This window comes from Topomyia yanbarensis, unplaced genomic scaffold (assembly GCF_030247195.1).
Source record: "Topomyia yanbarensis strain Yona2022 unplaced genomic scaffold, ASM3024719v1 HiC_scaffold_198, whole genome shotgun sequence".
Classification (NCBI taxonomy): Eukaryota; Metazoa; Arthropoda; class Insecta; order Diptera; family Culicidae; genus Topomyia; species Topomyia yanbarensis.
This window is the reverse complement of record NW_026683380.1, coordinates 36,305-47,603: the sequence shown is the minus strand read 5'-3', so window position 1 is coordinate 47,603 and position 11,299 is coordinate 36,305. Positions and strand designations below refer to the sequence as shown.

Sequence of the window (11,299 nt, the reverse complement as noted above, 5' to 3'; positions counted from 1 at the left end):
AAACATCGGTCTTCATAGCGATACCCAGACGTCGTTGCCATAAATGTTGCCATATTAGGCGACGCTAGCATTACCGTTTCCGGAAATTGCTTGAGCTGGTACAGCCCATCTTTACGTTGTCCCACTAACACTGCTTTCCCTACTCTCAACTCTCGACAACCCACCTTCTCGAAAATTACAGTAAAACCCAAATCTGCAGTTTTACTCACCGAAAGCAGCCTTCCAGCAAGCGTCGGAACATGAAGCACGCTGCCAAGTTTAACGTTGATGCGAGCACCAGCTTCGTTTTCGAAAATCAACGTACCTGTGTCACAACCAGGCGATTTGATGAACATTCTATCCGCCAGATACACAGTGGCCATTTTTGAACTGCCCAGCATGTAGGAATTAGCATCAGAATCAAGGTACCAAAAACCACTTCCAGCCACACCAGCCATCAACCACAGCTCCTGTTCACCAACGGTACATAGTACATTTAGCAATGTGTGCTTTCTCCGACGTTTACGTTTTCAGTCGGTCTTACTTTAACTTCCGGCAGTCCCGTCGAAAGTGGCCTTCTTTCTTGCAATAATGACAAAGATGTGTCTTTTTTGCTTTAGGCTTTTCACTCACTTTTGGTTTTCCAGATCTAGTAACAAAAACCTCAGATGAAGCGTTCTCAGTACGACAGCACCCTTTATCCAGAAGCCTATTTATTACGAAATCCACTGCGAGGTCCGTATCAGGGCGACTTACAAGCGCAATAATGAGGGTGGCGTAGAATTCAGAAAGACCAGGCAGCCTCAGAACAAACCAAAAATCTTTTACTTCTCCTAACGCAACCAACCGCAAATGCAAAGAAGTCATCTACTTCAGCTGATCCGCCATCTAGTATCAGGTTTAAATGGGACATGATCATTTTATTCCCATGATTTGCGAAGAAATAATGGTGTCAGAGATTCGAATAACAGAGTGAGGGTAAAAGCCAAAATACTTCGTGCGCGACTGGCATATTTTAAACCCTCCAGTCATTCATTCCTCGGCACGGAACTACCCCATAGAAAATTTGACATTTGTTAAATTTCCCAGCCGACCGACGAAATCCGGTGGTTTGGAGTAGACCGATTAATTGACCGACTAAGTTGGTGTTCGTCAGTGAACAATTGTCGTCACCATCGCAAGATTTAATCTGTGTAAATCTGATTCCAGTTTTAAACTACCAACTAATCGATCGATTTAATTGGTTAAAGTAGACCGATTTTAGCAGATTTCGTCGGCCGTATTTAATCGGGTGTCGCGTTGGCAGACGTGCACGTTAGGCTCCCATAAGAGTCGGTGCAACAATCGAGCGATTAATTGGTGGCATAGTCGGCCGATTGTGCCGACGCAAATCGATGGGATACATCTTTGTCGTGACGCTTGGAAGCCATTTTGGGGTTTGCTATAATATTTGCAGTCGATCCGCTCGCTTCAAATATATAACACAGAATGAATCGCTGAACTCAATTCAAAGCTTAGCGATGAAACGATCATGGTATGTTCTCTTTCCAATCTGCCATCATCCGTCTCTCTCAATCGTGCCCGTCGAACAAGGCGTTTACCAGCTGCTCGTTGGTGTGAAGCAATTTCAGCGCGTAAAACGCCCAAGAGGAAGGGGCGTAAATTTCGTCTGTTGCTTTACCGGAGGATTTAGACGATACAATTTTTCGTAGCTCCTTCCGGTAATTTGTGCGAAAGCTGTTGATTTTGCGTTTCACATCTTGTACACTCGCTTCCGGCTAATCTCTTTATATACCGGAAGTAACTTCTCTAAGGCCTGTTTTATTGGTTTTGTTCATGTAGTGTGGATGATCTGAGTTCCACAACTCCGGGAGACCTTCGAATGTTTCGATAAAACTTGCAAGTAAATCGTTTTTTGATTGCTCATTTTCAAAATCCTGCATTTTTAAAATATTCCAAAATGACTTCCGCCTTGCACGATCGAATAACAACTGCTGCTTGAGATTTATTTAAGTCTGTGTGTGTTAACAGTTCGCACGCACACAATTGAAAGTTCCCCCTCCCGAAGCAGTATAGCGGGCTTTACACGTTCAATATTTTTGTCAATACTAGACAGTATTGACTGAAGTATTGTACGTGTAATGGAAAAAAAGTTGTATTGACGACATACATTTCAAATGGGATTGACGTACTGAAGCAATATCGTCAATACTCGTATTGACTAAAATAATGAACGTGTAAGGGCCGCTTATTGTCAGAATTGATGGGAAAATCTGTTTTTTGTCAATATTTACGTCAATCGAACTTTTTTTCCATTACACGTTCAATACTTTTGTCAATACTTGCTAGTATTGACGAAAATATTGAACGTGTAAATATTTCTGCTCGTATAAGGTCCGCTATAAGGGCCCCGTACACGAGACGTTAGTAATGTCATTACTGAGCAGTAATGTCACTTTTAATGAACGTGTAAGGCGAGTTATGATGGAATTCTCATACAATTCCAGTAATGACACTACTTAGAAATGACACTTTTATTGCGCGTGTAAGGGTCCCTATAGAGCGCACAAAGGCGATTCCTTGACAGAGAACTTCGGCAGACGTCGCTTTTCAACTTCCGTCAGCAATACGTTCGTCGCATGCTTAAGAAAGTTGCGTTTCGTTTACACTGAGTAAAATTATCTGTTGAATTAGTTTGAGCCGTTGCTGCATGATAGTATCAGAAAGATGCTGAAATCATCACCTAATTATTATTACTATTATACAGTTCGATTCGCATTATTTTATTCTCCTCATATACCCCACAATCTTGACTTAGGAACTCCCGTTTTAAAGTTGCCTTCTATAACGTGGGAGCAGGAACCCAGTTGCTCAATTCTTGGCCGGATGTCACGCGGCCTTTGGGCAGGTTCGTCTGTACACATCGAAATTTGATAGACAAAACCCAGTGAAACTGCACTGATCCGCCGAAAGCCTCAGCAAATACAAATTTGTATTTGATCTCTGCAAACCCCTAGCCAACAAAAATAGTCGGAAATGAGCTGGAATTTCGGCTGGTTCCAGTTAGCACTCCGGCTCCAGTAACACAACCGGGCTCATTTCCGGTTGAACTTCACTGCACGGTAAAAAAAACTTTACCCATTTTATGTGTTCAAATTGCCCATTTTCAGAAGTTATTTGAGCTGTCAAAAAATGGGTATTTTTTTGTTTCTAACAATGAGTACTTTTTATCCATTCCACAACTACTCGATGAGGTAATGTCAATGGGTATATTGATCTTGATAATGGGTGAAAAATCCTTAAGAATTCTTTCAAGTGAGTTAACCTGCAAACTAAGGGTCGTAGTGAAACCTGCAAATTATCGCCCTGCATCGGAATCCGTGGCGGAAACGGAACATTTCGGCAATGCTCCGAAAACAACGCCTGTTTAGACTATTGAGGATGTTGAAAATATGCGCCAGTTCGGCATTTTTAGAGCAGCCAAAAGATCCAGCCATTAAATGTATATCCAGTTGGCGGTTTTTTTTGTTAAGTAGTTTTAGAATAGGATTTCTATCTAGATTCCTATACTTTTATAAGGAAACAATAATGTAAAATGAATGTTATTTTATGTTTTTTTTTAATTCAGAAATAATTCTATTGACAGTATTTTTCATTCTGGCGCGAATTTCATGAATGGGTATTTTTTACGCATTTTGTTGTAACCGTTCCGCGAAAAATAATGGGTGAAACATACTCAGGTTGACGTACAAGGTCTGTACTCATTTATGGGTACAAACGCTTTACCCATTTAATGGGTTATTCCACTTTTATTGAAAATGCGTAGTTTTCTACCAGCGATGCCAGATTTACAGACATGTCTGTATTTTACAGACTTTTAATGTCTCCTACAGACGTAGCCAGAGATCTACGGACTTTTAAAAGGGTAATAGTGTTTAGTAAAATTGCACTAGAAGAACTGTTTTCGAATACGAGTGATTCCTTCACAATAAAATTCTACTTTCAATCTATTTTTAAAGTAAAATTTTAGTGTAACTAGGATTTACACAACCATCTACAGACTTTTACAGACATTTTAGTTATTCTTCTACAGACATTTCAAAAAAACATGTGGCATCGCTGGGCTACTTGATTTTATCAGTGTGGGACAAATGAAGACTTTTTTCAATAGGTCCAATCTGCAAAAGAGAGCCTCTCTTTGTTTACTTTCTCTTCCGCGAATTACTCGGTCGCCTTTCTGATTTCCCGTCAACTGTATGCATAATAAGCTAGTAAAAACCTGGGTCTTTCGAAATATACTGATAAATGTTTAAAAAGTTTTATGTTTTCGCAGTAATAATCGAAAGAGAAAGCGAAAAAAGAGGGCTCTCATTTGCAGATTGGTCCTAATGAAAAAAGTCGTCAAATATTATCAAAAATCTCCTGGTGCCTGTATTACCCCGCACTTCCCTAATTCCGACACAGAGAAACGTCAAAAGCGATAAAAATATTGAGCGAATGAATGCCTCACTGCTTGTTGAGTGTAAACAAACACGTTTTCCGATTAAGCCGAACATAGTTTATTGCAAAAGTTCTGCAATTTGTTACTAATACGCGATACAACCGGCAGAAATGAGGTAAATTTAGTTGTAGACCAATAATGCAAATTCAAGAAGCCCTTACTATGTTAATATTATGCTAACTATTCATAGGATCAGCGTCGACGGACTGCTGGTGTACTTTCCGTACGAGTACATCTACCCGGAGCAGTACGCGTACATGCTGGAGCTAAAGCGAACCTTCGACGCCAAAGGGCACTGCCTTCTGGAGATGCCCTCCGGGACAGGTAAGACGACAACCCTGCTCTCACTGATCGTCGCCTACATCATGGAATATCCACACATTGTTCGTAAGCTGATCTACTGCTCGCGTACCGTGCCGGAAATCGAAAAGGTCATCGCTGAGTTGAAACATCTGATGAATTACTACGAAAAGCAGACGGGTGTGATGCCCAACATCACGGGGCTGGTGTTGAGTTCGCGGAAGAACATGTGCATCCACTCGGAGGTTAGCAAAGAGCGCGACGGAAAGATTGTCGATGCCAAGTGTTACGGCATGACGGCCAGCTACATCCGTGAGCGGGCTTCAACGGACGAATCGGTTGCCGTGTGTCAGTATCACGAAGGTTTCCAGGCGGAGGGAAAAGAGAGCACACTGCCACCGGGAGTTTATTCGATTGATGATATGAAGGATTTTGGACGCGAGCGGAACTGGTGTCCGTATTTTATGTCCCGATTTGCGGTTAGTGGGGAATATTAAGGGTAGGATGGAAGCGATGCTAATTGGTTGATTTGGCGCTTTTTTGCAGATCAATCAAGCGCAGGTCGTCGTTTATAGTTACCACTATTTGCTGGATCCGAAAATTGCGGAAGTCGTTTCGAAGGAACTTGCAAAGGAATCGGTGGTGGTCTGCGATGAGGCTCACAATATTGGTCGGTAGCTTACATATCTGCCGTTTTGCGATGTAATTTATTTCTCTTTTTACACAGACAATGTTTGTGTCGATTCTATGAGTGTAAAAATAAATCGGCGGTTGATTGAAAAGAGTACAACCGGTGTCCACACGCTGGAGAAATACGTTGCAGAGTAAGTACGGTTTGGTATGGACAAGTGACTTTATTTTTATGTTTCATTTAACCCAAAGAATGAAGGAAGATGACCGCCAGCGATTGAACGACGAATACCTCAGACTGGTTCAGGGATTGAAGGATGCTTCGTTCGCTCGTGAAACCGATATGGTGCTTGCCAATCCTGTTCTACCGTCGGAGATACTCAGAGAGGTCGTCCCCGGTAACATCCGAAATGCAGATCATTTTCTTAGCTTTCTAAAGCGCTTCATCGAGTACATCAAATCACGGCTTCGTGTTCAGCACGTGGTCCAGGAAAGTCCGGCCGGTTTCCTTAAGGACGTCCAGATGAAGGTCTGCATCGAGCGGAAACCGTTGCGTTTTTGTGCTGAACGCTTGTCCTCGCTTTTACGTACGCTGGAAATTACCGATCTCACTGAGTTTGGTGCTCTTACGGTTATAACTTCCTTTGCAACGCTTGTCTCCAGTTATACCAAGGGCTTCACGATTATTATCGAACCGTTCGATGATAAAACGCCGACAGTGTCGAACCCGATCCTGCATTTGAGCTGCATGGATTCATCGATTGCGATGAAACCGATTTTCGACCGGTTCCAAAGTGTAGTAATCACTTCCGGCACACTGTCACCGATGGATATGTATCCGAAGATTCTGGATTTTGAACCGGTGGTGATGAGTTCATTCACGATGACGTTGGCGAGGCCGTGTCTTTTGCCGATGGTAAGTTATTCAATATATTTAAGACCAAAGGTTAGATTGTTTTAGCGATTCTTCCGCAGATTGTGTCCCGTGGCAACGATCAGGTGGCAATCTCTTCAAAATTCGAAACCCGTGAAGATACTGCGGTAACACGGAACTACGGCCAACTGCTAGTGGAAACGGCAAAAACTGTCCCCGACGGGATCGTGTGTTTCTTTACGTCCTACCTGTACCTTGAATCGGTAGTTGCCTCGTGGTATGATCAAGGTATCATCGACACCCTACTGCGGTACAAGTTGCTGTTTATCGAAACGCAGGACAGCGCGGAAACTTCTTACGCACTGATGAATTACGTTAAGGCATGCGAATGTGGGCGTGGAGCAGTTCTGTTGGCTGTGGCCCGGGGACGCGTTTCGGAAGGAGTGGACTTTGATCATCATTTGGGCAGGGCGGTTCTGATGTTCGGTATTCCGTACGTCTACACTCAGTCCAGGATTCTGAAGGCTCGATTGGACTACCTGCGAGATCAGTTTCAAATCAGGGAGAACGATTTCCTTACCTTTGATGCATTGCGACATGCGGCACAGTGCGTGGGGCGTGCCATTCGGTAGCTGAGCGGCAGGCGGGAATATTTCTCCTGGAATTTAAATATTTTCTGTTTGTTTTACAGCGGCAAAACCGACTACGGTATTATGATTTTTGCGGACAAACGTTTCTCTCGGCAGGACAAAAGAGGCAAATTGCCCAAATGGATCCAGGAGCATCTGACGGACAATCACTGCAACCTTAGCACGGAGGAAGCGATGCAGGTATTGTTCTGTTTAAAACGTATGTTATTTAATCTAATTTTGTAAATGATTTTTCCATGGGCAGCTCGCAAAACGTTGGCTCCGTCAAATGGCGCAACCTTTCACCCGAGAGGACCAGCTGGGTGTCTCGCTGCTCACGCTTGAGCAGCTACAAAACACGGAAAAGGAGAAACTGGAGAAACAAGCTCAAGGAAAGAAGTGATTCTGTTGAGGAATTAATTCAATAAAACCATTATTTAATGGTTGCAAATCATTGATTTATTTCTGGAGTCGCGTTTCTACACGATTGCAGCTATTTCATTAGAGTTTACGACCTAAATCTACACCGTTAGCAAACGACACTTGATCTACAGTCATTTTTTGATTCAAAGTTTGTCGACGTTCATTACTCTTGCCATCTAGTAAATATTGTAAAATAGTTTGATTCTCTTTCTGTTCATTGATGGATAATTTTGAAATATGTGCTGTCAAAATTATAACCTCCCATACCCTGATTTATTTCCGGTTAAACAGGATACGGAATTTCCGTAGAAAACGATAAAAAAAAACTTGAGGCAAACTTTGTTTGTGGAAGTCTGGGATAAAAACACAAAACGCGACTGTCATCATAACCTCAATCACATACGCTGATATCCCCCTTGCACAATTATCTCCCAATCCTAAAACTAATATTTGGAGAAAATAACTTCAGAAATCGGTTGCTCCAATGTTCAGTCTCGTACGTGTTCTAGACGGCAATACCATCCTATCGTGTGCATTTGTCTGCTGTAAGAGATCCGATTAGCCGGAGATGTTCAACTTTACCGGCGTAGCTTCCTCCCATCAAAGACACTCACCCTACTTTATCAGATCGATTGTCACCAGCACCAGACAGGTCACGGTCCAGCCAAATACCAGAAACAACCACAGATTTCCCTTGAAGGGACTACGAAAGTCGTTTACGATTCCACGACCGATCATACTCTCGCAGGTTTGTCTTGCCCGGAAAACTAGAAATATTGGAATCAAATACTGTATCCCGGTTCCGGCGTAGCACCCGGTAAACCCAACCAGCGAAATAACACTTTCGGTGAAAAAACAGACCGTGATGGACGGTAGAATCGCCAGTAGCGGGAAGAACACACGACGCAGGAAAAAATTATACGAATCCAACTGATTCGTGTCGAGGAACAGCGTCTGCAGATTGCTGCGCAGTGTTATGGCAATTATCGGGAAGCTGGTTGACAATGTGAACACCGGAAACAGCGCCAGGAAGTATTCGATTGCTTTCAAGAAACCGCTGTCCTGGTCCGAGTTCGGGACAAAATTCAGCGTGTACAAATCTTTGATGTCGCTGAAGGCAAATATGCCAGTTAGGGCCAGTGACAGATAGAACGCGCATATTAGGAAATAATCCATTGATATTAGTGACTTGACTTTCTGCTTGTTGGCGATCGGTGTCAGTAAACTGGGCAACGAGTGGTGACACATAAACGAATAAATACAGGTGCCAATCAGGTATGGAATCCCGTTGATATCAGCCCGCTTGGGCACTATCGGTGGATCCGATTGTTGTGCGAACAGTCGATGAATAGCTATGCTGATCATTACCGAAAATGCCAGCCATCGGAACAGAACCGTCACCAGTTGTAGGTATTTGGTTTTCTGCACGTTAAAAAAGACAAATGGCCCCAGGATGCCGGTAAACAAAACCAAACACAGCCGGTAGATGTCAAATCGGGAAAGGATGCTGTCTTCCCAGCAACGAGTAGTCACATCATCGCTGTCAGTTGCATTCATAGAATGATTGTGAGCGCTGAAACGAAAGTAAATTACCAATCAACGTTCAACGACATTCTAGCGTTTTTTTACCAAATAACATCTCTCAAACTTTTTGCAACAGCCGCCGAATAGATGCTCAAATCCCCATACAGATACACTGCCAAGCAAAAGTAAAACAAAAATCTCCCCACGCCACCAAAGAACAGATTAGCCATTTCCCCCAGTTCAATCTTCGACGATAGGCTGTAATACTGATTCCGGGAGTACATGATATTGAGCGGGGTTTGTTCGATACCTGCATCCGTTAGCTGATCATCTATCGCGCCGTTTCCATCCAGCAGCAGCGGCTCCGTCATCATTTCCACGTTACTATCCTCGTCGTGTTCGATGACACGATCCCGCTTGATGAACTGTAGTCGCTTCCAGTTCTGGATGGCGTTGGCACAGGCCATCGTTTCGATCACAAAAGTTACCGTTACGTAGCTCGCAAAGGCGAGCACCACAATCAGCACCGTTCCCAGCAGCCATCCTGCGTGGCTGAAGGCAGATGGAAGCGTTAGAGCACCAGTTCCGACGATGAGGTTGAACACAAACACAAAACCAATCTGTGAAGGCGTAATGAAATGGCATGTAACTTAGGTTTCATGTTATCGTAAAATGGAACTTAATGATTCGTCACGTATGACTGAATCATCAGTTTTCACGCAAATTATTGTGCTGAGAAATCAGTGGACTTGATCGGGATTCACTTACCCAAGTTGGGTATTCTTCCTGTGCGCTTCTAGTGGGCATTTCAACAATTGTATTGACTCTTTTTGTTCATTTATAATATTTCTAATCAGTCAACGTTGTGTTTCAATGTAATATATCTTATATTCTGCCCACATAAACTACTCCTTTTTGCTGTTGATTGGTGATAAACGCAAAACAAAGAGTGCGGGTGACCAAAAAATACATAAACAACAGCTGTCAGGCTGTCACATTCACTTTTTAATGAAATTATTTTTGTCGGAGTTTGTTGTTTGTGCACTCAAAAAATAAATTTCGCGATTTTGCACTCATATAAATGGTTTCCGTCGTCAAACATACTTCACTTTTTTTTTATTTTGATTATAGAGGTTTTACCCTTAAGGTCATTCGCCTCTTAGAACATACTTTACGTGATTCTTATAAATCACATATCAAGCATGATTTTTGAAAACAGCGAAACTCGCACTTGATCCAAACAGAGAAAACGGCGATGACATTTTCGTTTTGTTTTAAATGTTATTTAAAAACCATACCGATTTTTACACCAAATATTCATCCAAAATGCTCACCAAAGACGCCTTTCCATTGAATGGAACGAACATTCGCGATCAAGATTTTTAAAAGAGCGGATTGAAGAAAAATTAAAGTTACGATGTTATTAGTACCACGCTCACAGTTTCGTCGTTTTACTTTCGTTGGTTTGGTATCTTTGTTGCACTTACGTTATTTCAGTTTCGTTAATTGTGGTGACTAATCTTATCATTTTTTAATCAATTCTATGACTGAACTGTTCCGCCGAGGCAGTATGCCAATGAGGACAACCAACATTTGTAGTTTGTCACTTTTGAGCAGTGTGTTGAAGACAAATAAAGGTTACGTTATTCTGAGCATCACTCTTACACTTTCGACATTTTTCAATTAGTCGATTTTAGTGTCTCATTTTTGCTCGCATTGTCACAAGTATTTAGATTTGATCTACTGTAGGATAGATTTAGATAATCAAAAATAAAAATGTACTGAAAGTGCATTAGTGGTGCTTAGAATAACATCACTTGCATTCTTTTTCTCTAAAATATTTTCTAGAATTAAGGAACTGCGTGCTCTTGTTCCCCTTATAGAAACATTACCTATATTGAACATTTTAGTAGAAAAATTGTAGTATATTTTAATGATTTAGTTACAAAAACCGATTAAATTAAAATAACGTAAGTGTTACAGCAGTACCAAACCTAACGTAACTAACATGACGAAACTGTATTTATGCACTGTTGACGTGTCAGTTGTTTGTTCGTCATTATTTCGATTGAGCATTTTTCAGCTGCATTACCGAATAATGAAACGAATGTTTGTCAGCATATACATTAAGATGCGTAGAATGCGGGGGAGTGATAATCTCAGTTTGTTTACATTTGTTAGTTACGGTGTTTTCAAAAATCATGCTTGATATGTTCGTCCGCATTTTTTCTGAGAGGGATCTAGCAATCATGTACAAACGGTAAACATTACCCATTTTATGTATTCAAATTGTTCATTTCGGAAGTTATTCGAGCTGTCAAAAAATGGGTATTTTTTGTTTCTAACAATGAGTACTTTTTATCCATTTCGCAACTACTCGATGAGGTAATGTCAATGGGTATATTGATCTTAATAATGGGTGAAAATCCTTAAGTATTT

At 41.7% G+C, this 11,299-nt stretch overlaps 2 protein-coding genes across 3 annotated transcripts; one reads left to right on the top strand and one right to left on the bottom strand.

The window, feature by feature from the left end:
* The first annotated feature begins 4,488 nt into the window (after positions 1–4,488).
* LOC131694910 (general transcription and DNA repair factor IIH helicase subunit XPD-like) lies at positions 4,489–7,364 on the top strand. The gene is made up of 8 exons (XM_058983426.1): positions 4,489–4,595; positions 4,671–5,259; positions 5,327–5,450; positions 5,508–5,604; positions 5,663–6,326; positions 6,386–6,912; positions 6,976–7,114; positions 7,179–7,364. Exons 1-8 carry the CDS (start codon positions 4,591–4,593, stop codon positions 7,314–7,316), a joined length of 2,283 nt encoding a protein of 760 aa, XP_058839409.1. The 5' UTR covers positions 4,489–4,590; the 3' UTR covers positions 7,317–7,364.
* On the bottom strand, positions 7,347–9,833 carry LOC131694911 (transmembrane protein 104 homolog). Of its 2 annotated transcripts, none has more exons than XM_058983427.1 (4): positions 9,629–9,833; positions 8,966–9,480; positions 7,951–8,909; positions 7,347–7,879 (listed from the first exon to the last, which is right to left on the bottom strand). In XM_058983427.1, exons 1-3 carry the CDS (start codon positions 9,665–9,667, stop codon positions 7,952–7,954), a joined length of 1,512 nt encoding a protein of 503 aa, XP_058839410.1. In that variant the 5' UTR covers positions 9,668–9,833; the 3' UTR covers positions 7,347–7,879; position 7,951. The 2 variants fall into 2 exon arrangements, with proteins under 2 accessions (XP_058839410.1, XP_058839411.1); XM_058983428.1 differs by having other exon boundaries at positions 7,347–7,876.
* Between the last annotated feature and the right edge of the window lie 1,466 nt (positions 9,834–11,299).

Bases quoted from the DNA above. Each gene is read 5' to 3' on its own strand.
- LOC131694910 (XM_058983426.1), top strand. The intron at 6,327-6,385 runs GTAAGTTATTCA...ATTCTTCCGCAG, and splicing joins GGCCGTGTCTTTTGCCGATG to ATTGTGTCCCGTGGCAACGA. The intron at 6,913-6,975 runs GTAGCTGAGCGG...TTTGTTTTACAG, and splicing joins TGCGTGGGGCGTGCCATTCG to CGGCAAAACCGACTACGGTA.
- LOC131694911 (XM_058983427.1), bottom strand. From the start codon at position 9,667: ATGCCCACTAGAAGCGCACAGGAAGAATACCCAACTTGG. The intron at 9,481-9,628 runs GTAAGTGAATCC...ACGCCTTCACAG, and splicing joins AGGAAGAATACCCAACTTGG to ATTGGTTTTGTGTTTGTGTT. The intron at 8,910-8,965 runs GTAAAAAAACGC...CTTTCGTTTCAG, and splicing joins AGTTTGAGAGATGTTATTTG to CGCTCACAATCATTCTATGA.